This window comes from Mauremys mutica, chromosome 2 (genome assembly GCF_020497125.1).
Source record: "Mauremys mutica isolate MM-2020 ecotype Southern chromosome 2, ASM2049712v1, whole genome shotgun sequence".
Taxonomy (NCBI): Eukaryota; Metazoa; Chordata; order Testudines; family Geoemydidae; genus Mauremys; species Mauremys mutica.
In genome coordinates, this window is record NC_059073.1 from 201,707,827 (window position 1) to 201,732,612 (window position 24,786).

A 24,786-nucleotide genomic window follows, 5' to 3' on the forward strand; every position below is an offset into this window, starting at 1 on the left:
ACCAGAGAAGGCAAGCAGCACAAGCCTTCTCACTATATTTTGGAGGCATTCTCTTTTGTAGGGTGAGAGGGCAATTGCATGCTCATTCAAGGCCTGATCAAATCCCATCTAAGTCAATGGAAAAATTCTCTAACTTCAGTGGGTTTTGGATCAGGCCCAGGAGCCTGGGCCTCTCTGATGAAAATTATCACTGAAGTACTCAGTACTGCTAATTGTTGTGGTGTATTATGTGATGTACATCTATGTTCAGTAGAATTAGATTGAGATTTCAACTCATTTCACTCAGGCCATTAAACAGTTCTTGGCTAGTAGGAAGCCTGCTTTTCAGTAAGAAATTCAGACAAATCTGAGCCAAAGAATGATTCTCTGGAATTGCTGGGGAAAAAAAATTGGCCTAAATTTTCCAACAGATGTTCTATTTTTCACAGGTAAAGCTGGTAATTATATTGGAAGTCACTTCAAAAAATTTCAAACTGTAGCTCTTCAGAGGCTGAGACTAAAGTATACCTAATAAGAGTACAGAAACAATTGGGTAGCTGGGCATTCACTTAATTACATCTTCAGCATAACTGAGCACCTCATTTTGCAAACTGTGACTTAAGCATGTAACTTCATCCTACTGCATGCTTAAAATACATTTGTTTGAATTCTGTGGTTCTGGCACCTGTATTTGTGGGATAAGGCCTTGATTTTCAAAGGTTTGTACCACTTCCCACAAGACAGTTAGGCCCTGATCATAGGCATAGTTTGACTCCTGTATTGGGGGGGAGGAGTTCCAGTCAGGTCAAAGGAGCAGCATGTGGGTGAGGGCAAATTCCAAGCCACCCCATGCTTGCAGTTTTGGGGGAGGAATGGCCCCCTGCCACCTCCAAACTAGGCCCACGGCCCTGATCCTGCAAAAGCTTACTGCATAACTTGGAGTTATCCTACTGAAGTCAATCCGACTGTTCACATCCTATTCATGCACTTAAATGTTTGCAGGACCAGTACCTTTATATGTTATGAGTCTGACTTCACAGTATGAGTGGTGATAATGGTGTGAAGGCATTGTTTAAAACAAACAAAAGAACAAGGCAAATAGTACCATACATCTAAACAATACCATATGATGTAGACAAGACACTTTCAGGCAGTCCGGCATTCCTTCCAGTGTTGGGCTGCCCTTCAGAGCAAAGACTCCATAACTCCTCCATTTAGGGACGAAGTTTAAGGACAGTGCTTGAGATTAAGCCTGGTGTTGGGGGACCACAGCCCATCCCTTGTGCTGTGTGTGGGAGTGGTGCGGGTCCTTGAAGCCCACAGAGGAAGTATGAAGAGAAATAGTGGAAGCTGGCCTGGGAAACAGCCACTGGGCCCCAAATCCAATGGCAGTTGGACACCATGCAAATGGCATGAAAGGTTACATCCTTTACTCCAGCTCCGAGACTGGAATGGCAGCTCTGGTGTGGGAGCTTAACTGCTTTATTATGAATTCCTCCCTCATGTGTTTATATAGTCTCCCTCCTGGGGCACAAAAGGATGGGAGACAGTACTTTCCCTGGCCCTTATAGACTAACAGACATATTGGAGCATGAGCTTTCATGGGTGAATACCCACTTCGTCAGATGTTGCTGCTTTTACAGATCCAGACTAACACTGCTACCTCTCTGATACTTTCCCTGGGGAACTGAAATTAGAGGGGGTATTCAAATGTACAGGGAGGAGTTGGAAAATGACTAAACTGGGAAGGAGTGTAGGAAATCCCTGAGTCGGAGGGAGATGGGGTGTTGCTGGGAGTGTTGCAATCTGTTATCTCCGGGGTGGAACAAAATAGGAAGGATACGCTTTTGCTTTGTGTCTCCTCTCCTAAGTCTGGGCCAAGGGGCGGGCATTTTGCTGTCATGAGTTTCCGTTTCCCCCTTCTGAGGGATGGAGTAGGTAGGTGGGAGGGGATTTTGCCCTGTGTTAGGCTCGCTCTCGGGAAGGGCCGGGGATAGGGTTTTACTGTGTGTGAATGAGACATTTAAAATCACCCTCGGTCAGCTTGTCTGGGCTGCTGGACAGAGCAGCAGCCCCTGGCTTGGGGGGAAGTTCCTGCTCGGGCTGCGCTGGGTGTGGGGGAGACTCACGGGCTCTTCACGTGCCCGCTGTGGCTCCGGCTCATTAGGAAGCATTTCCAGTGAATGGGCCACAGCTGCTGCTGCTGCTGCAAGTATCCGGGGGCGGCGAGGCGCCAGCGGCTGAGGACCCAGCCCAGCAAACAGCCTGGAGATGCAGAGGATGCAGCTTCTCCCCAGTCCCAAGGAGAGGAGCGAGCAGGTGTCCCTCTGCTCCTGGCCCCAGCCAGGTCCCTGCGGCAGTGAGGCAGGGTCCCAGGAGGCTGGTAAATGCGGGTGGCGGGGGGGCAGGGCTGAGGCTCTGGTCGCTCCCGAGGCTGGGGGTTTTACAGCTCAGCGGAGTTGAGCAGACAGGGAAGATGTGGTTGCCTTGTTTACCCGCAAACCACTTCCGCATGTTCGGTACTTGGGATCTGAGCTCCCGCTTGCCCCCAGCTTCTCCAAGCTGCCACTGTGTCACCAAACAACCCCCCTCCAGTCCGGGCCGCTTGTATTCTGTGGGTACATTGCACACCGTGCCCCAAATCCCTCCCACGTGCTTGCACTGAATGCAGTGGGGGCAGGCAGCTGTGCACAGCGGCATCATGCACAACTAGGAAAGCTGTGTGTAAAGAGCCCCTCTGATGTGGCCCCTCTATTATCCCCACCTGTGAGCTGGGGGGAGGGGAGAAATTTCCTCCCTTCTGATATTATTCTAGAAAGTTTGCAATGTGGCTATGAGCTCGATCAGTTAGTTATGAGCAGAAGATACTCCCCTCTCCAACTGTTGGGAGTGACTTTTACTCCTGGGTGGGAAGGACATTCCTTTTGTGTTTGGAATGCTCCTGGTTGCACCAAGTGACACTTATTGTCAGGATAGTGCCTGGACCTTCCTGCCTGGGCTCTGTTTCCCACCACTGATCCCCATCCAGTGCCACAGAGGTGCAGCCAGTTTGAATGCTTCCTATACCCATTCCATAATCTATAGGTGGACCTAATTAATGCTAAAGTGATCAGTGTGGGGTCAGGTATCAGCTCTCAGTTGGGGCAGCTGCTGTTGCCCCACTTCTCCCCTGGTCAGACAGACCCCTCCTGTTGTCTCCCTGGCTGTTGTTTGCAGGGCCCTGGTGGCCTGCTCTCCAGAGAGGAGTGAGTGACCCCACCATTGCTACCATCCTTGGGTCTCCTGGCTAGTTGGTTGGCTGGCTGCTGCTGCTGCTTCTCAGGCTGCTGGTGGTGTCCTGGAGGAGGAAGGGTCGCTGTGTGTGGAGCTGCTGTAGGACATTGTGGAGGGGGGTACTATACTGGACTGAGTGATTGTATCTTCTCTGCTCCTGTGGGGGAGATGGCTGTTTTGTTGTGGAGAGAGAGGCGAGTGACTGAGGGTGCCAAGTCTACCCTGGTACCCCGGCCTGACTTCATAGAGGACCCCTTTCCCATCCCCTTGAACCCCGTGCCTGGCCAAGAGGTGCATTGTGGTGGCTTAACTGCTGGGGCCCTGATCTCAGTCTGGTTCCTGCCCTTGGTCCTGATCTTGTTCCCACCCCTTTCTTTTCCCATGTCATGGCCGGCCCCGGGGTTATCTTGTCTCCTTTTTCCATTGACAGCCCCCAAGAGGTGGTTTTTGTTTTCCCTTCTCCCTGTCTGTCAGGGACTGCCTTTCTCCCTCTGCTGCTGCCCCTTGTGCCAGGGATCAAGACAGGGTCTGCCCCTCCGTTTGCCCATCTCTGTACACTAATTAAGTCTTCAATGAGCTCCATGTCGGCATGAGGTTCTGTCCACATGGAAGTGAAGTCTACATTTGCTTGCACAAAACCCCTGAAAGATGTAGAAAAACAAAGCTAACACACAGAAATGCACCCTGAGAAATTTCAACACTGCCTATTATGATTAAATTATTGTATACAAAATTCAAATCCATCTTTCCTCTGTTTCCTTACTTGAAGTGTAACATCTATGAACTTATCTATACAGTTTAAGTAGAATGGGTAAAATGAACAACCCATTTTCTTTTTACTGATAAAGTAACCTGTAAAGTACAGTATTGCATGTTAGAAAATGTCAAAATATTTTCTAGATCCTGTGACACTTCTTTCAATAAATGCTTTAATGGACAAGCTGCATCTAAAATATGCACAAAAACCATGGATTGAAACTCTGAAACTTGTACGTCTTTGCATGGTAAGAAATATCAGCAAGTTTGTTGGCAGCTGGATAAGATGAGGGTGTCTGACCAAAAGGCAAACAACAGAAATGTCTCTAATCTGAAATTTTTCTGGGACCTTTTTTTTTAAGGTGAAGCTTTTTCATGGAGCTTTCTTACACCTATGAAAGCCTGACTTCTGTTTCTTACAATTGACGTGGATACTTTAAAACCGTGCAGGGAGTTGCTTTCCATTAACAATGTTGGGCCTTGTTTGATAATCTTAGCAATTTTCATAATACTTCTTAAGGGCTTGAGGTCTTCTCAGTTTTTGACTTCAGTGGGAGTTGGCCTCAGTAAAGAATGACTGAGCCCGAAGGTTGTGACCCCACAAAGACTTACACACCCTTAACTCTACGCAATGTGAATAGTCCCAGTTAAGCATGTGCATAAATCATTGCTGGCTTAGGACCTACGTAAGGAGCTCAGGATTGGCCATTCATGGGGGACTGCGGGTCAGTTGGGAGGCTCCTACTTAGATTATCTTTTATAATTTTAACTTTTAAGGTACTAGTCGTTTTGGTTCTCCATGTTGGTTACTGTATTTAAGTGTCTCCTTGTATAAACAATGGTGGCTCCAGCACAGTCATGAATACTGCCTAGAAAGAGCAAATCACATTTGTGTCCATGTCCTCCTTCTACGATCTTTATTAATATTTAACTAAAATATCCACTTAACAAAAATGGGAACATAATTTTGCTGATTGATTTTGGAGGTCTTTAGACAGTCCCTGCCAGCAAGGAGGCTTGGAGGTCCTAATTTCTAATTAACATCACATTTTCAAATAGGACTTGGCCCCGATCCTGTAAATGCTTACACAAATGAGTCCTTAGTTACTGCTCATTCAGTTTTTACTCAGACACACTCTTCCTGAAGCCAAGAACTCAATAAAGACCCCTAGGAAGCCTGGTGAAAGTAGTTCAGATTATCAAACAAGGCCTGAATTTGGCCCAAAGATAGCAGTCCCTGTGCTATTTTAAGTACTTAGACTATAAGCTCTTTGTTCTGTTTGTACAGCACCTAGTACAGTGGGGTCCTGCTCCGCAACTTGGGCTCGTAGGTGCTATGGTAATACAAATAATTAAAAAAGGCTTTATGTCAATTGCTACAGTGTTACGGGTGTCAGTCTATTTAGTTCAATGGGATTACTCTAGAGCTGGGTATTATTATTACTCTTATGCATAAAGTTACTCATGTGTAAGAGTTTGCAGAATTGGAGCTGTGGTGAACTGCTTTCACCTCCATGTGAAATTACAGAATACTTTTTGGAGTGAAATAGCTACTGCTTTTATTTTGGATTGGGTTTGAATCTTTCTAATTCATAAACAGGATCCAGTTTCTTTTTCACTGGTGATGTTTGAAATTATTTTTTTCCTCCTCTATTGTGCTAGGATAAACCACCTCGAGGTTCCATTAGTGTTACCTCACATCATCCTTTACTCTCTTGCTTGGAGAAGATACAGAGGACTTTAAATGGTAACAAGATGCAAGAAAATTCATAATCCATTGTTGAACATTCCATGAAATTGCCTGTATCGGGGTGGAGGGAAGGTAGGAGGAGGGAGGAGTGGTGGTTGATTGGGCACGACCTTGATACGAATAGAGGCTTCCAATCAGGATTAAGATTCTATTGTGCTAGAAACTGTATAAACACAGAGGGTAGACGTTATCTCTTGTATTAGCTATACTAGTTAAATCGGGTTGGCAATCTTTCAGAATTGGTGTGCTGAGTCTTCATTTATTCACCCTAATTTAAGGTTTTGCATGCTAGTAATACATTTTAATGTTTTTAGAAGGTCTCTTTCTCTAAGTCTATAATATATAACTAAACTATTGTTGTATGTAAAGTAAATAAGGTTTTAAAAATGTTTAAGAAGATTCATTTAAAATTAAATTAAAATGCAGAGCCCCCCGGACCGGTGGCCAGGACCTGGGCAGTGTGAGTGCCACTGAAAATCGGCTCACGTGCCGCCTTCGGCACACGTGCCATAGGTTGCCTACCCCTGAGTTAAATCATTCTTTCTGAAGCAAAATAATTGCCTTTTTTTCTAGTACATTGAAATCTGATTAAATATTTTCCCCTTTTCAGCTAAATCTTTGTCTACTGTGATGAGCAGATTGGAATTTTTATCCAAACAAAGGGGGTAAGTTTGTTTATGCATTAAATGGAAATTAAACAGAACTACCTCAAATCCAGTGAGAATTATCATATGGATGATTTAACATTGTGAACTTTCTTGGATTGACCTTCTAATGGGCTGTGTTATGTAGAACAAAAAGAGGATATGTAACTATCTCCTCTTAATGAGTTATTTGTGGCATTCTTAGAAGTGGTTGTTCTGGAGGGGTTGAGGAAGCCATGCAAAGACTAAGGTAAATATTTGCTAAACACATTAATAATGCAAATCACAGAAGAGAAGACCAAAAGTACATTCTCTGGTTGGATAGTTACAGATGCTAAGCCAAGGAATAGCTATCTTAGAGTGGTAAACATTTCCAAATAAAATAAACTGGCCTTCTTTCTTCACACAACAAAACTTCCAGGTAGACGATGCTTTTTCCTTTTCTGTAGGTTGAAATCTCACATAAGCCCCAATGGAACAGCTTGCTATTTAACATCAGACATGTTCTATGTAGAAGTTCAGTTGGAGAAAGATGGAAAGGTGATAGATGTAAAATTGGCTCACCCTGGAGAAGCTCCTGTGGTAAAGTTGATCTGTTTTTGCTTTTTTTTAAATCATGCTCCTTGTGTAACAAAACAATCTTGTTTTTTATGGCTCTTTTTTCTGAAAGTGACTCATAATGGGATCCTTGTAACTGGCTGGAAAAACACCAACTAAGATACTTCTCTGCTATTGAACAAACTTCCATTTGACTGTTACAGGCATAAATATAGCTGCATACCTAAATGTATTGATCATGTTTGTATAGTTCCTAGAAGACAAGAGTCCATATAGCAATTGGTACTTGGAATCCTTTTTGTCATTTTAAATGACAGTGATTCAACAAATAGGCAGGCTGAGCTATTCTCCTAGTTAGATAATAGGTTTTGTAGTGCGTTTTACATTTTCAGAGTACTATAATGTGTTGTAGGAAGCTCTTGTGAGTTGTTCGTTAAAATTCTACCACCAAGCATAAGGGAAGAGTGGGTCTATTTCTCTGCTTCTTACTTCCCCTTTAAATATTGCTACATCCAGACCTTCCACCAGGTATCTATCCCTTCTTAAAGCCCTACAAAAGTTGAACACTTATGTTCAACATGCTAAATATATTCCTCAGGTGCTAAGAATTCCAGTAAAGTGCAGTTTAATATGTATTCCCAGAGGGGGTGTTTTAATTATTATGAGAATTTCTCAGCCATCTTCAATACACATGCATGCATTCCTGCTAATGGGGATTATTACAGTCTCTTTTTTTTTTTCTGGGAGTCCCTTGTTAAAATATTGATAGAACATCACTGTGTACTAAAAGCATTGGTGCTGCTGTTTGTTATTAGGTGAAACAACCTGGTGGGTAAAGTGGAAAAGCTTGTGCTGCCAGTGCTGTTGTTCTGTGGCTAAACGGAAGTGTGGAGGACTTCAGGGCAGTCAGCCCAAAAATCTGAAAATAATACAAATTAACTCAAAATCAACTGGAACAAATGTGTCTAGCGAGGAAAATCTGTCATTTATGTTGGGTTATTTTATTAAGAATGGAAGTACATATTCAGAGAACCTCACCATAATAGTTGCCAATAAAAAAAACTGGCAAATGGATTTTAGAAATAACTTATTTGATAAATTCTATCTTGGGTAGTTGTCAGTCACACAGCCACTCTCTCTTCCTAGTATTCTCATATTAAGAGTTTGGCATAACTAACTATATAATATTTTGATTTCTGGGAGGAAATTTTGTTGAGTAAAATGAAGAATGTTGTTGTCACCAGTAAAATGTTTACAGAGGTGCTAGGAAGGGTGCTAGGAAAGTCTGGCCTTTTAATTTTTTTTTTTTCCCTCTAGGTTTGTGATGATCTAGTGCAGCTTCTAAGGTATAGACTTGCTTAGAATTCCTTGGCTGATTGGAAGGAAATTATTTAATAGTCTTGAACCTATTTTAAAATAATTTCTGAAACATTTAAGTTAGCATTGTATTTTAAAGGGAATAGTACAAGAGTTTTCTCTTCTAAACATCCTAATATCAGGAAGCTATATATTGCTGAAAACTGGATTTATTTTTTGTTTTGTTTTTTTAAGTATGAAACCAGAAAGTGATTGTTTTAATTTCCTCTTTCTTCTTATCAATGTCCTTGTTTAAACATATCTATATTAAAAATATAAAAAAATCCACTTTAATGCTTCATATTGGAGGGCTTTTTTGTTTTTAATTCTTTATAGTCTGTAAACTAAAGGGGAGGAAATACAAACACAGCTTAGAAAATAACTGCAGGCAAAAGGTATGTTCACTTCTGGAGTAACTGCTTGTGTAAGCAGATGCGGCTCCATTAAATTCAACAATGTGTATTGGCTCTATCAGCTGAACACATGTAGTATGTGTGCTTATCTTACAAGGACTGCAGGGCTACATAACACAATTTAAACCCTTGTTTATTAAAGAGTGGACAATACATATAAAATAGTACAAACTATGTTTTTTTGGCTAGTAATAAAACATATGGATTCTTAAAATGATTTTCCAGATATTATTGCTTCACAGATTAGCTTTTGTTGTATTCAGACCCTGAACTGACACTCCCTCGGTTTTTTTTTTCTTTCTTCTTTCTTCATTTTTTTCATCAATCTTCTACTGTGGCAGTGCAAATAAATCAGAATAATCATTTTTGTTTTCATAATGTAAAGGGAGAAAGGGTTTTCACATTCCCACTAGTGATATTTCTAGAGAATGTTGTGCAATGGATTTAAAAATTCTTACTGCCAAATATTTGTTGACCTGTCTAAACATTTCTTGTTCCAAAAGTCACCTTCATTTTAAAGACCTGCTGAAAAGCTCATTAGATTTTTATAATATACTTAAACAGATTTGGTCAACTGCTCTTTCCAATGAGTATATTTCAGTGGCTGTGGTATCTCACATTTAAAAAAAAAAAAAACTTAACTGGAATAAAAAGGACAAGGATGGGTAGGAAATGGACAGACATATCCTTTGTCTTCCTTCTACCTGAGGGCCTGCATTGCACATTGGTCATCTTAAACACTATTTGTCTCAAACTGAACGATTAGCATCTCTAATTTCATACATATAGCTAGTTGAGTTCAAAACGTTCTTTTTCTCACTCACTCACCTTTGGTGGTGATAGTAGTACCTTTATAAAGTGCATCAAATGTTTTGCTCCCAATTATGATCTTAAAAGGTGATGTGTAGTTACAATATGTAGTGATAAGGGGGAAAGTACACTAAACCACCCCATTTAGAGTATGCCATTCAATCTAACTCCATCTCAGATATTCATTACTTTATGGTCTTTAATTGGCTAATGGTGGACCCTGTTAAGTAGTATTACATTTAATACTTCTCCATTTTTATAACATCTTACATCTGTGGGCCTCAAACCACTAGTGAAATAAGATTAACAAATGTGCCTGTGAAGTACAGAAGTATTGCTATCCCCATGTTTTAGATGGGAAAACTGAGGCAGAGATAAATTAAATGGTTTATGTAAGTTTCTGGTTGGAGAGAGAATTTGGTCTGGTGGTGAAGTCAGGAAATTTAGAGTCATATTCCTGGCCCTAACGCTGACTTTGTGTATCCTTGGGCAAGTTGCTTATCCTCTGTGTTTCAATTTACCCATTCAGACTGTTTAAAAGTTTGTCTATTTCACAGGGGTGTTAGGAGATATAGTGTGAATAGAGAACCTGGAGACATTTTGATGAAAGAACTATCTATGGGCCCATTGTATTATGGGGGAGTGTTAGTGCACGACTAACTGTATTGAAATGTCAAGAAGTGATGTTTCTAGCTGATAAGTTACATTTCCAGCTGTCAGATACATATACCATGCCTGTTGATTGCTTTCAGTGATGCATACTTAAGTAATGTCATATTTAATTGCATTGCTTTGTGCCTGAGTCAAGACTTCACATTTCCTGATATATTCTTAAAAATTCTTAACAACGTTGTGAAATGCCAAATCTTACAACCAGGTTTACGTCACTATCTCTATGCACTGTATGAAATATTTCCACCTCCCTATATAAAGCTGTATGGTGTGTTTCATTCATCTTTTGGTATTTTGGCTGTAATAATTGTTCTTTATTGTTAGGATGAAGAATTATGATGCCTTTGGAAAGATTCTAGAAGGCCTGTTAAATCTGTATCAAATTCCAGGAAATAGGTTGTATCTCTTAAATATAATTAGCTTTTATCTGTCAAATATTTAATTCTTAATAATCTGTATTCTCTTTCCTAGTGACATGAAAGCTAAGGTATATCTTGCCTTGCAATCTTTGGAAAAAGATCTCTATTCAATGTCCCTTCTGTACAGGTAATCTTGAGTACATAGGGCCTTTGGGTTTTATTTATTTATTTATTTTTTGCAATATGAAATTATGAAATTGGTATAATAGAATTGCTCACAGCAGTATACATGGATATTGGGTTTTCTCCCAGTGGGAAGTCGGAAATCTTTGCCATGGTGCCAACTTCTCTTGGGGACCTCAGGAGATCATCTAGTCCAACCCCCTGCTCAAAGCAGAACCAACCCTAACTAAATCATCCTAGCTGGGCCTTAAAAACCTCTAAGGATGGAGATTCCACTACCTCTCTAGGTAACCCATTCCAGTGTTTCACCACCCTCCTAGTGAAATAGTTTTTCCTAATATCCAACCTAGACCTCCCCCATTCCAACTTGAGAGCTTTGCTTCTTGTTCTGTCACCACTGAGAGCAGCCTAGCTCCATCCTCTTTGGAATCCCCCTTCAGGTAGTTGAAGGCTGCTATCAAATCCCTCCTCACTCTCTTCTCTTCTGCAGACTAAATTAGCCCAGTTCCCTGAGCTTCTCATAAGTCATGTGCCCCAGCCCCCTAATCATTTTTGTTGCCCTCTGCTGGACTCTTTCCAATTTGTCCACATCCTTTCTGTAGTGGGAAGGGGGGCGGGCCCAAAACTGGACACAATACTCCAGATGTGGCCTCACCAGTGCCGATCTGCTGGCAATGTTCCTACTAATGCAATCCAATATGCCGTTAGCCTTCTTGGCAGCAAGGGCACACTGTTGACTTGTATCCAGCTTCTCGTTCACTGTAGACGGCAGGTCCTTTTCTGTAGAACTGCCGTTTAGCCAGTTGGTCCCCAGCCTGTAGCAGTGCATGGGATTCTTCCATCCTAAGTGCAGGATTCTGCACTTGACCTTGTTTAACCTCATCAGATTTATTTTGGCTGAATCCTCCAATTTGTCTTGGTCACTCTGGACCCTATCTCTACCCTCAAGTGTATCTACTTCTCCCCCCAGTTTAGTGTCATCTATGAACTTGCTGAGGGTGCAATCTGTCCCATCATCCAGATGATTAATGAAGATGTTGAACAAAACCAACCCCTGGGGCACTTTGCTTGATACCAGCTGCCAACTAGACATCAAGTCCAGTGGCGTAGCCAGGTTTTCAGTGTAGGGGGAGCAAACATAAAAAAGGCGCCCCCCCTTGGCTCCTCCTCTGGCCATGCCCCCTTGGCTCCTCCTCTGGCCACGCCCCCGACTCCTCCCATTTCCCCCCTAGATTAACCCCGGACCGGCTCAGGACTCCTGGGGGTGCGAATACCCCCCCATCCCTCTGTGGTCCAGGGAGAGTCTCTCATGCCCAGGGCGCTCTGCAGGTATCCCCCGCCAGGCTGTGTGGCCTGGCCCCACCCGCGGGGTCCTGTCCCCCCTGCCCCAGACTCCAGGCTCCTGTGCCGCGCCAGGCCCCCCCGTCCAGACAGCATGGCCTACACCCCTGCCCTGCGGCCCCAGCCCCGGGGAGCCCCACAGCCAGACTGCCCAGTGCAAGGCACCAGACCCCCTCACCTTCTGTCCTGCGCTGCCACCTGTCCCCGGCCTGCTCCCGGCACTCGGTGCGCTCCATGCAGGGCTTGCCAGCCAGGCGGCCTTAAAGGCACAGGGGCCCTTTTGCCTCCCCCCGCCCACGGCATTAGCAAGCACTTGGCCGCCAAGCCCTGAGCTGAGGAGCCGGCCCCCTCGCTCCTCCGGCCGCGTCTGCCGCCCCCCCCCCCCCACGGCTCCTCCGGCTGTGCTGCCGCCAGCGCCGGCCCAGCAGGTGCAGCTTTTTGAAAATATGCTGAGGGGAAGCGGCTGCTTCTGCTGAACCCCGTTAGCTACGCTACTGATCAAGCCGTTGATAACTACCCATTGAGCCCGACGATCTAGCCAGCTTTCTGTTCTCCCTCCTTTGTAGTTGGGTTTGCTTTCTTTATTGGTCCCAGCTGTGGGTGCATGCCTACACAACTGGCAGTTCTAGCAGATGTGTGGGGATGTGGTCATCTGATTGCCTATTTTGCAATTCATTATTTAATACTTGCACTGTATGTGGATTGATGTGTGTGAGTCTCATTTGAGTTCCAGTTTATCCAAGTCACTTAATCATACTTCCTCCCACCTTGCCCTTGCATTAGTCTGTGTCTGTCATTCCAGTATTTTCATCACCCCTCCCTTTAGAGCCAGGGGTGTACAAAACCAAAACATGTCAAATTTTAAATATGCAGCAAGCCTAGACAAGGGAGCAGAGTGGGCCCCAGCTGAAGCTGGAAATCCAAGCATTGAGACTGTGCATGATGCCACCGAGAGACGTAGGGTAGTAGTGAGTTGCCTGAGAGAGAATTTCTGAAAACTACCATAGAACTGCACAAAATCTAAAGCCAAGGCAACCAAAAGAGAAGAGAGAATATTTAATGGAATGAAATGACTTTATATTGATTTAAATAGCGCTGTTACTCTAGAACCACTGATCAGTGTGTATTTTGTAAAAAAATAGAACACAGGATGTAAACAGAGTTACTGAAGTACTTCATGGAAAAGCAGGACAGCTTGTGCAAAGAACTGGAGGTAATTTTTGTTTGTTTGGTTTTGTTTAGATTTAAAAAAACAAACCCCAACTTGAGTAAACAGTGTGCCCACAGCAAAGATCCTTCAGTACTGAGCTGCATCATTAGCTATATTTATTATTTGTATTGAAGTAATGCCTGACAGGGGTTCTGTATTCCCAGGCACTGCACATTTACTGTAATGAAAAGATGCTCTGGGGATCATAGAGCTAGCAATATATTCCAGCAGCCTGATATCATACCATCTTAAAAACAGTGCTAGTAACTTTCTGATGTCATTTGGGGAATTTTGGGAGTAACTATGAGACTCACCATAGTTGCAAAAGAGATACTGTTGCTTGCCTAAAAGGGGACTAACTTGAACTGATGGGTTTTAGCACCTTGTTCTAGATCATCGTAGATTGTAGTCAACAGGGGCCTTGGGCTTTAACTCTTAGAATTCAGACATTTTATGAAAATGTATCTTCAAAACATACTTTTGCTATGCTGAGCCATATGAAAGTCCCTTGTCTATGTATTATTGCTTTCTTTCCTCCCCAGAGCAGATGAGTCAATTTAAGAAACTTTGCCTATTTGTGTATTCCAGTTGGATGCTCTTTCCAAATTCTAACATTTAAATATTGGTATTAAGAACATTAAAATATTGCTAAATCTAGTCTTTTCAAGTCTGAATATGAGGCTATGTAACAACTGAAGTATAATATAACTTTCAAAAGGTTAGATTAAATTGATTCTATACATTTTACTCATTGAGATTTTAGCAGTAAAATATAATTCAACACTATGACTTGAAAATTACTTACAAATAAATATATATAATTTTGAGTTCTTACATTTGCACCCAGTTCTCAAGGACTTTTTTTTTTTTTTTTTATTGCCAGCTCAAAATTGACGATGTTTTGTAGTAAGCAATTGTAATTTTTATTTCTACTTCAGGAACCCCAATGAACATTGAATATTATTTATCTCCCTATCAAGTTCTGGAAGAAGAGCTGAATCCTGGTAAAGATTAAAATAGTGTTAGCTTATTTTTTGAACTGGAATTGACTTTTTACAATTGTAGTCTGAAAAGAATCCAGTGTAGTTAAAGGGTGAACTCGCATAGTGAAGTAACTATCTTTCTACAATACGAGTTCCCTTTCAAGCAGAAGGTCGCTAAATGGAATTGGAAACAATTTAAGGTTTCACTACATCCAAGTTCATATGCAAGATAGTTCCTTGCAAGTAGAACAACTAGAATGACATTTCTGTATTCTTTGGTTCTTCATGATTGGCACTAAGATGGGAACAAACTAATTTGTAAACTGCTTGTGTAACAGTCCAGAAAGATGCATACACTTGATGCACTTATTTAGTGCAGGGACATGATCATTCAGGAAACTGGAGACTTTGCCACTTCTAGGTTGCTGGTACTAATTAAGACCAGCATGGTAGCAACCAAAAGTCATTCAGTGACCTGTGTGAAATGGAACTGGTGGTCCTTTGGTCCTTAATGAAGACATGTTCATGTCACAAAAGAGCATCAGCTACGATGGTCAAACTGGCATCTTTGGCAATCTGGGTTAAGGTAATCGTTGGCTAGATGATGGAGATCTTGCATTGTAGCTGTCTAGGTTGTGCCTGCACTATAGATGACTGGAAGACACCAGGCCTTCTAGTCTGGCACCTTTCACCAGCACTACGTTCATCTATATTTTCATAAGGGGGGAAAAATGCACTGACTCATACCTGTCTTCTCTCTTCCCTCAGGCTCCCAAGTATGTGGAACAAAAGTATTTGTAACTGTTGGAAGTTCAAACACAACACACAAACTTCCCATTTCTCCATTAATTGTGGATTCTCAGGCAGGAGATGGGTGAGATTCAAAGGCACTATTGACATTTCTGAACATATAAATGGACTTTCAAATCATTGGCATTAAACCCTGACATCATTTGTATTGATTCTATGATCATATCATGGAGATGCAAACCCACTGTTAGACAAGAGTAACACTACTGTATTGATGGCATTACCCCTCTTGGGAATACTCTGCATAATCAGATGACTGTTTTTCCAAAAGAGTTTAAAATTATGTCCAAGTTCATATTAACTGTGAATTCCATGGGATCATAAATCTTAAGATCAGAAAGGACCAATGATACAATTTTGTCTGACCTCCTGTACAACATAGACCATAGAACTTCATTCAGTAATTCCTGCATCAAGCCCCTAACTTTAAATTGAATTAGGGTATATCAGTTAAGTGTATTGTAATTAAATTGTGTAATATTTTAAACTGTTTGCATGACCACTTCTAGGGCAGCATCATTTAATCTGATTGTCTGAACAGGTAATACAAGGGGTAGGCTTGAGGGGAAACTTCCCTCTTACCCTCACTGAAAATGAACCACAGTGCACTGATTTATCGCTAGAATCCTTGTATACTGCTATGTCTGTCTTTGTGGCTCACCTTCTTTCTCTATCAGTCTTCACATAGACTTTGCTTTATGACATCTAGTCTATACTTGCATTTTCCAGAGGGAGATTTTTCTTGAGGTGGGAAGAGAATGATCTATACCATATGTGTGTCTTCATTTTACCAGGGGCACTAAGAATCCTTGTCACACCAGTGTCGTCTTTCACAAGCTTGCCTTTCTACCCTTTTTTCCTCAGCAACCCTGCTTTTTTACCACTGACTGATGAACTCAGCATGGATTTGTCAGCTTGCTTTTTCTTGTCGTTTCATCGGCCTTTTCCTATGTCCTCATCCAGCATTCAAGAGATACAGAAGTTTACAGGCATGTTTAATTATCTGTAAGATTAAATATTTTTGAGTATTCTACATAGCTTGTTTCCTTTTTACCTCCCTCATACTAACTTTGCAGGAGATGCGTCCAGATTTTCTACCTTTTCTGTGAAAGAAAATCCTCTGATTAGTATTCCTATCAGCTCAGATGTGATTAGCACATTATTAATGTGCTATCATGTAAATGTGACCTGACATTGGAAAATAATATGCAGAGGACCAAGAATAGAAATGACAATATAAGGAGGAAGGATAGTCTTGTGAGTAAGGCACTGGACTGGGACATGAGAAATCAGGGTTTAATATGAAGCTATGATAGACTTCCTGTGTGATCCTGGTCAAGTTTCTGTGCCTCAGTTCCCAATCTGTAAAATAGGAAAGTGTATACCCCCATCTTCTTTATGATGACCATTTGTAAAAATGGAACAAACATTTTCCATGTCTCATGAATAACTACAAATCAGTTCAGAAATACTAATCTAAAAATGACCTGGTTTTAGGAATTCCAATTGATGGACTGAAGCTAGCTTCTCTTCATGCATTGATTGTTCAATTTACCTTTAATGATGAGTACAAGGAAGATCTGGCCATGAATAATTCTTGTTTCTTTGTGGTATGTATGTTCTGACTTTTGATATATGCAAGTCATTTTGCTCTTATTCTTTGTCTGCATTTATGTGGTTAAGTAAACAGTTTTTGTCTGTCAGTAAGCAATGCCAGTATTCAGGAATCCTGACATAACTGAATGCCCATCAGGGAGTATATTATTCCAGTTTTTTCAACTCTGTTAACCTCCTTACTTTTAAATAATTTAAGGCAATTTGACACCTTTATAAAGGAGACATTGTTTTGTGTGTAGTAACTGGAGTCCTATGAATTGTATGTGGGGGGTGGTGGTTTTTAAAGCATTTACCCTAAATAAATTTGTCTACCACTTCCCCTGTAATTCCTTCAGAAGCAGAATTTGTTAGTGACTAGTCTCAAATCTGAGATTCTCCAGTATATCCAAGATGCTTCCCAGCTAGATTTTCAGTTTTAAAATCTTTAGCATAGATCATGTCACTCCATTTTAAATCTGATTTAAAAATAGAATTCCCTACTGCATAACAGTAAGAGTAGTGAATTTACTATTTGTTATAGTCTTTATTACAATGAGTGGCAGAAAGAAGAGTGTAAAAAAAATTAGTCACTCCTATAGTTAATCTGATTATACATAAATGTAACTGATTTCTGTGGGGTTTTTTGTTTTTGGTACATAGTGGTTAAAAACAATAGTTTCACAGTTAGCCTCAGTCTAGGAGCTATCATAATACTATTTTACATATTTAGAAATTATTTGAAAATAACCTAAACATAAATTTTAAAGACTGCTGAGATTTAGTACTGGTGTAAGATGTTGGCAGGACAGCCCTGGTAGGTGAAAGCCACTGTTTATCTACAAAGCAGTGGTAGGGCAAATTTCCCACATCTGCTTTTCTAGCATTCCTTAATTCTGAAAGTGGGAGGGGAGTGAGGCAGTCAGAGAAGAGGGCACTTCCTCTACAGTTAACAGGGATAACTACATGGCCGATGTAGTTCTTGGGCTCTGCCGTGTGGCTGTTTTGCAGGGCAATGGTGAATGAGTTTATAATATGATAGCTGGAACTGAGACCCACCAAAGTCCTCCTCTTTAGAGGCCACTACATATCCATTAGATGGAAATCACTTTAATCTCTTCAGAGCTGTGCTGGATATGGGTGAGAGGCTCTGTAGCTTATTAGCAATGCCCTAAGGCATCCAGTTTCCTACCAAGTGCTAATGTTACACGTTCAAGAATGAAACTTTACTTTCTGGAAAAATAAGCTTATTACATTAAGTGCTGACCGTTTTGGTGCTTAAACAGGGAGGGTCTTCCCCCCCACCCACCCCTCTGGACACACAGGTAAAATTCTACACCTGACCCTGCCCAATTGTTCGTTAATATGCACTCAATTAAGTGCCCTACTCTGCTCTTAAAGCAACAGCTCCCATTTGACCAAGGCAGAACCAATAAGGTTATGTCTAGACAGCAAATGGTGTGATTGTAGTGTGGGTAACAATAGTGAAAACATGGCAGCACAGACTTCAGTGCAGCAACCCAAGTAGGTGTCCAGGGTCTCCAGAGGGCCTGTGCTAAGGTGGGCTAAGCTGCCGCGTCTTCACTACCACTGTTACCTATGCTAGTGGATTTTCCTATGCTTGCTACAATCATATCTTCTCTTGCTGCACAAATATATTCTAAAATTACATTAAAACAAATATCACATCTAAATAAACTTCTGAATACGTTTTGCAAAATAAAATTGCTTCAGCAATTATTCCAGAGTCCTTGCACTAAAAAGATATCACCCTTTTTCCCCCTCAAATGAGTCACTAGGTGGGTTTGAACCCACACCTTTTGTAGCTGCCCATAAACCTCTTCTAATTTAGCTGTAGGAACAATCAGTGGCAGAAACAAGTTATTTGGTAGTTGGACCACCCCTAGGTGGTAGATGCAATACATGCTCTGCCAGTTGGTTACACAGCTATTTGTGAGACAGTATGGAACAGTGGTGTGTCCGGGGTCCTAGTGAGGAGCCAGCTGTGGTCACTCAATTAGAGTGAACTGCAGAGAATGGGGCAGACAATCCCCATAAAGCTGGCGGATATTCCAATACTTAGATTTACCAGGCCAGCATAAAACAGCTTCTTTATTACCTTCCTGGTTACTCAGAAGTCCATACAACACAGTTCCCTTAAAGTGATCCAGCCACAGGCCTCCCTCCAGGTACCCACGTCAAATATGATGAAAATTTCTGTAAATCTTATTTCATAATATAAAAGGAAAGGTTCTACCAGTCCCAAAGGATCAGACGTATTACCTCCCAGGTAATTGAATATTCCAGGTCAGTTTATAGTCCAATGTCCAAATATCATATTCAGGGTGTACCAGCATAACTGGGACTTCAGTCTTTTGACTCAAACTTCCCCTGATGAAGCCTAAGCAGAACTGAGATGATAGAATCGGGACTCAAAGATCTTTTATACAATTTCATGTCTTTTGATAAGTTGGAGTTCAAAAGGTAATTAGCATGACTTTGAAGGAGGTCAATCATGGGTACTTGACCACAGAATTAACATAAAGCAATTTGCTCTTTCTTCCACCATTCACAGATTATTTGCTATACGTTTTAAAGAGAGATGACTACAGAGAGATCCCATCTTTACAATTCATTTAAATGCTAGGATTTTCTTTTGATCTCTGAATTATCAGAATATAGCATAGACAGGGACCGTTGGTTACATTGTCTGCCCTCCTCATACATATGTAAATACACAAAAACACAAACATTATCTCCCTACATGTCTTTTGGGGTTTATTTTGCAGGATGTTTAACCCTTTTTCTAGCCATGCGTCACAACTGGTTATCAGGATTCCTGACTCTGGGAAAAATGTGGTCAAGAGATAACACAGCTAAGCACATTCCTTCTGAAAGGCAGTATGGGAAAGTGAATGAGATTAGGGTCTGTCGGGTGAGAGAACTCTGTTCATGGCTTGGCCTGAAATATCCTCTTTCTGTTGTTTTACCTGTATAATGACTGAATAATACTAGCTTCTCCTAAATTAAAGGTAAAAGGCTGTTAATTTCAGTATGACCTTCACCGCCCTTATTAACAGCCCTCACAAGAGCAACTGAGACTAGAACTCGCGGTCTCTTGGCATGAAGCTCAGTGCAGATTATCCTGTGTTGAAAGGTATTTTGCAGGAGAGGGGCTTGGTCTCAGTTGACTCTCAGTTTCTGAGTGATATTTTCATTGAGGTGTGGACAGGGATTTCAGACTTGACAAATGTGTGCTCTACAAAAGACTTTTTTGGTACCAGGTCCATTGTAACATTCTGGTATCAGGACTAGCCACCTTGCCTTTCCAAGTTTCCATTCCTCACAAAAATAGGTATTTCTTCATCAGTCTCTTCCAGATTGCCCGAAGCACAGTTATTTCATAAATAAGGGCACAGAGAAATCAGGTATAACAGGAGCCCTGGTCAGCAAAATTCCATTTACCCATCCAAAGTGTGTGCCTGCTATAATTGAGATTCTTCGGCATCAAGTGGCATATAACACTCTTATTGGCAGCTGTGTCTCGGAGAACACTATAAATGAAGGTAAATTGTATGTTATGAAGTACAGTGTGATTCTCTAATAGTCTACTGATTAGCAAGTTGGATGTCACCAGCACAGCAGGTGCATTCTCCAAATCCATTGCTATTTACAAATTGTTTGAAATGACTGAATTCTTATCAGCATCCTTAGTTTTTTGTGTAGGGCTCTCTGTAGGTTAAATATTTTGAGTAGCACACCCATGTCTGACCCAAAACTTAGTTTCCAGAGGCACAAACCGAACTGCAGAGTGACAATAATTAGATTCTGAGTTGTCAGCGTTTGAAAGGCTAGTGCATAATTCACTTAAATGGGGCTAAGTTTAAATAAACCAAGTTATTAAATAAAGTTACTGCCTTACAGATTGCTCAGAGCTGCTTTATTTTGAAGTGTCTCCACAAAAGGGCACTAGCTTTTCCATCTCATTCCAGCATCCTATGGGGGAGAGTTTAGCCTGTGGTAAGTGTGGAATATTCAACACTATTTCTTTGTATCACATTTACAAATATCTTTGTTTTATCAAGACATGGGTTTAAATTGTACTGTGAATCTCAATCTTCCTAAACGTTACTCTTCTGCATGTTTATGTATATAAATAAACAGGAAATGCTTTAAGGTTGCCCAGTTCAAAACAAAAAGTCAGGAAATGTAGAAGAATTAAGGCCCTGGTTCTGCAATGCATTGAACATGGGTATACTGAGAGACTGCCATACGCCCATGGAGCCCCACTGAAATCAGTTCCTACAGCAATAGTAATTGAGCTATATGAGCACATTCTGTTTATTATGGTAAATATAACCATTAATATTTAATGTTACATCTTAATTTCCATACTTGGATCAAAGGGAAATACTCAGGGGTTATAAATAATATTGCTAGACCTTTTGTAAACACACAATTTTGAAATGTCCATATTTTTTCCTATTCAGTGGTAGCTGATGTCTTGAGCTCCAGACAAATCAGATGCAGTCTTCATACACATCCTCAAGATGTAACTCTAAATTGCTGTAATGACTTTATCACAAGAGTCATGGAGCGGTAAGTGTTCTACTCTAAAATGTTTGGGACACACATAAATTGTCTATTAATGGTGGTAATTTTTATGCATATTCAGAAATAGTAAAAACTACCATTCCTATGATCAAATGAACTTGTTTATTAAAAAGTTACAGAACAAAAGATTCTTTGCATTTACTAAAGTATATTTTAGTTCTCAAAGAAAGGTGTCACTTTTCTTTGCATATCATATTTATTCATTTACCCAATTTGAATTAGTGATATGTATGTTTACGCTAGCACTTCTTGTGTCTGCAACTAAGACTTTTTTTACAGTAGGAAGTGAAAAAACATTTTGAAAGTTAGACATTTATTTTTATCCTCTTAAAAGGGGCCCAATGCTCAGCTCTAGATACATCTGTTTAGTCACACAACCGGTACAGCACAAGTAGCTGCAGTGCAAGTTTTCCCATGCTGTCTTAGCATCATGTGCCTCCTGTGTTCTAGAGGGCACCACCTCTGGGGAGTGAGCAGTTCATTTTCTATGTTTATTCAGTTCTTTCCATCTCTACTGAGATGAGGGGTCCAAATTGTGTGGGGCTGCTGTGGAATGAACATGCATACACTGAGTGGACTGGGACCACTAATTCACTTCATTCAGGTCAATAAACAGTTGTCCAATTGGCAGTAAGTTGGATGTAGGCTGGACTTGAACCATGAATTTAAGCAACAAGATATGGAAAACTGCTGCTGCAGCTAGAGCATTGTACATTTTGGGCTCCTGCTATTGCTAATTCTGCTTCAGCTGAACTAGTACCATAGGCGCTAATTTCTGCTGGCGCCGATGGGTGCTCAACCCTCTGCCCCCGTCCCCATTCCAACCTCTTCCCCAAATCCCGACCCTCCCCTCTTTCCCGCCTCCTCCCCGAACTTGCTGTGTTTCTGCTCCTTCCTCTTCCCTCCCAGAGCTTGTTATGCCGCGGAACAGCTGTTTTGCAGTGGCAAGTGCTGGGAGGAGACTCAGGAATGTGGCATGCTCAGAGGAGGAGGAGGTGAGCTGAGCTGGGGCGGGGAGCTTGGCTGCTGGTGGGTGCAATTTTTCCCCTGGGTGCTCCAGCCCCGGAGTTGGCGCCTATGAGTGGTACAGATGGTAGAAACCCCCTTTTTTGGTAAAAAGGCCCTAATAAGTCAGGACTGAGGTGCTATATATTTTTTTAAACTTCATACAATGCATATGAGTGATCTAAAAACTAGAGTTTTCTAATTGTAAGATGAATGCTGTCAACTTAAGCTCTCATTAAAAGTAAAACCCTAAATCCCAAACTTGGAACTATTTACGGGGAAATCCTAAAATTATTATTATTATTTTTTTTAACCAAGGCTTTCATGCAGTCCTCAGGATATCTAAGAATGAAAAGCCATATTAGCTAACTGAAGAGTTACACACATCAAGATAATTTGATTCAATAATCTGTATTTTCCCACAGAAAGATGGATCACTTCAGCAAGCTAGTCTTTTTCCCCCCCTCCCCGGCTGAGACTGAGTGGTTAACGTTGTAGTGAATAAGGTTCTCAACTCCTTCTTTTCCCCCCTCAGTTGTATGTCTGTCCCTCTCGTCATGAGAGCTATTTTCAAGAATTCTGTCACAATGAAAGTTGATGGTGAAATACAAAATACAGAAGTTACCTCTGAGCAAAATCCTGAAGTGACCTGCAAGCAAACTGAGTCTTCTAACAGTACCGGAGCAAATATTTCTGGAGCCAGCATGCAAAATTCATGTGATGGCATGGAGGCAAGCAGCTCCACTGCCAGTATTGACTGTGAGATTTGTGATGTATCAGTATAACTAAAGCAAGTACTCATCTGATGTTTACTGTGGTTCCATGTCACTTTTTTGTAGTGTGATCAATCCAATAGATATTGTCTCAAGAAACAGTAGAGGAGAACTTGGCAAGATCAATACTTCAGTCTAGCAGGATTTCCTCTTAGAATTAAATATTTTCAACCCTGCATGTTGCTAAATACAAAAAAACCTAATACTTTTTTGAGAATATAAATGCAAATTTGAAAAGTCAAATTATCACTACTGTAGCAACCTTAATTTAAGCCATAATGCATATATGGGCATGTAGTTATTTAGGTTTTTGTTGGTGGTTAAATATTTGTAGGTGTACATATAATGCAACATGCAATGTGGCCAAGTTATATTGCTGTAACCTTAAGATTTTGTTTTCTTTCTTTGTGCGGTTCCATTTATTAAACCATAATGTTGCATTAACATTTTTTTAAATGTAATTGAAAAATTTGTAAGTAAGGTGGAAGGGGAAAGGAACTATTGGTTGAAACAGTCTGCTAGTAAGCTATGTTGTGCACAAATGCAATTTGATGCAAATGAGTTTTGACTTATTTATTTGCACCATTCCCCATGTTAAATTCACTCAAAAGTGAAACCGTGTAGTAAATTAAAAGCTTTGCCCCTTCCTGTATTGGTTAAATGTCCTCTTTTTTGCAAAAAGAGTTCTGGATAACAGGGGGGGTATGGATAATACAGGTGTGCAATAAATGGCGCTGTAATTTTTTAGTTTTAAATTCTGCCCCATGACTTGTATTCATGAAGGATTAGCCTACTATTAGGCTCGAAAACTTAAACTTCAGCTGTTGGAGTACAAAAATGTTATAGCAGAATTATGGGGGGGGGGTGTTTTAAAAAAAAAAAAAACCAAAAAAACCCTACTTTCAAATCCACTGAATGTAGGTGGTAAGCAAACCATCCAAATTTGTTTTTGGCCTCTGACTAAACATGCTTTCAACCAGATGAAAACTTATGTAGTGGCAACTTAAAACAGGAATAGATAGTGAGAAGTCCTCCTCAGCATTCTTGTCTTGTAGGTGCTAGAATTGATTTATATAGTGAGAAATGTGCATAAGACAGTACTGAACAAATGAATACTGACTTACTAAACAAAACCAGACTTCATGCCCAGAAGAATTTGCAGTCAGCTTAAACAAGATCAACAACAGAAAGTGACAAATGCAGTGTGTTAGGCTAAATAAGGAGACAGCCATAAGAAATGTGGCTGGTTATGGGAGTAGTGTGTAGAAAATTGTGGCTAATATGCCTGTGACACACAGACCCCTTGGCACAGAGTCCCCTGTTCAACTAGTCTCAGACCTGACAAACTTACTACACCAAATATACTGCTTACAGGGTATTTGTCCATAAAAAGTAAAATGTAAGGTCTAAGTTGCATGCTTTCAATAATGTTTATAATCACATCATGCTGTGAGTACAAGTAATATTTAAGCAATAAATATAACTAACTGGAAACAGCTGAAGGAGCAGGAAAGCATTCTTTGAAGCCTGAAAGAGTGTGATGAATCATGTCTCAGTAGAAAAGGCAGGGGAATGAAGAACAGATATGGTAACTTTTATAAGAACCATTTTAGTAGAGTATCAGAGGGGTAGCCGTGTTAGTCTGGATCTGTAAAAGCAGCAAAGAATCCTGTGGCACCTTATAGACTAACAGACGTTTTGCAG

General features: G+C 41.0%; 1 protein-coding gene across 6 annotated transcripts; it reads left to right on the top strand.

The window, feature by feature from the left end:
* The first annotated feature begins 1,940 nt into the window (after window positions 1-1,940).
* Window positions 1,941-24,551, top strand: LOC123364448 (mediator of RNA polymerase II transcription subunit 1-like). Of its 6 annotated transcripts, none has more exons than XM_045006601.1 (17): window positions 1,941-2,298; window positions 4,153-4,256; window positions 5,671-5,755; window positions 6,369-6,423; window positions 6,852-6,984; window positions 8,278-8,306; window positions 10,536-10,607; window positions 10,683-10,757; window positions 13,237-13,307; window positions 14,243-14,308; window positions 15,056-15,161; window positions 15,962-16,086; window positions 16,595-16,707; window positions 20,061-20,256; window positions 20,615-20,710; window positions 21,181-21,289; window positions 22,845-24,551. In XM_045006601.1, exons 1-17 carry the CDS (start codon window positions 2,163-2,165, stop codon window positions 23,092-23,094), a joined length of 1,821 nt encoding a protein of 606 aa, XP_044862536.1. In that variant the 5' UTR covers window positions 1,941-2,162; the 3' UTR covers window positions 23,095-24,551. The 6 variants fall into 6 exon arrangements, with proteins under 6 accessions (XP_044862536.1, XP_044862537.1, XP_044862539.1 ...); XM_045006602.1 differs by having other exon boundaries at window positions 1,941-2,362; window positions 22,845-24,550; XM_045006605.1 differs by lacking the exon at window positions 1,941-2,298 and adding an exon at window positions 2,710-3,224 and having other exon boundaries at window positions 22,845-24,549.
* The last annotated feature ends 235 nt before the right edge of the window (window positions 24,552-24,786 follow it).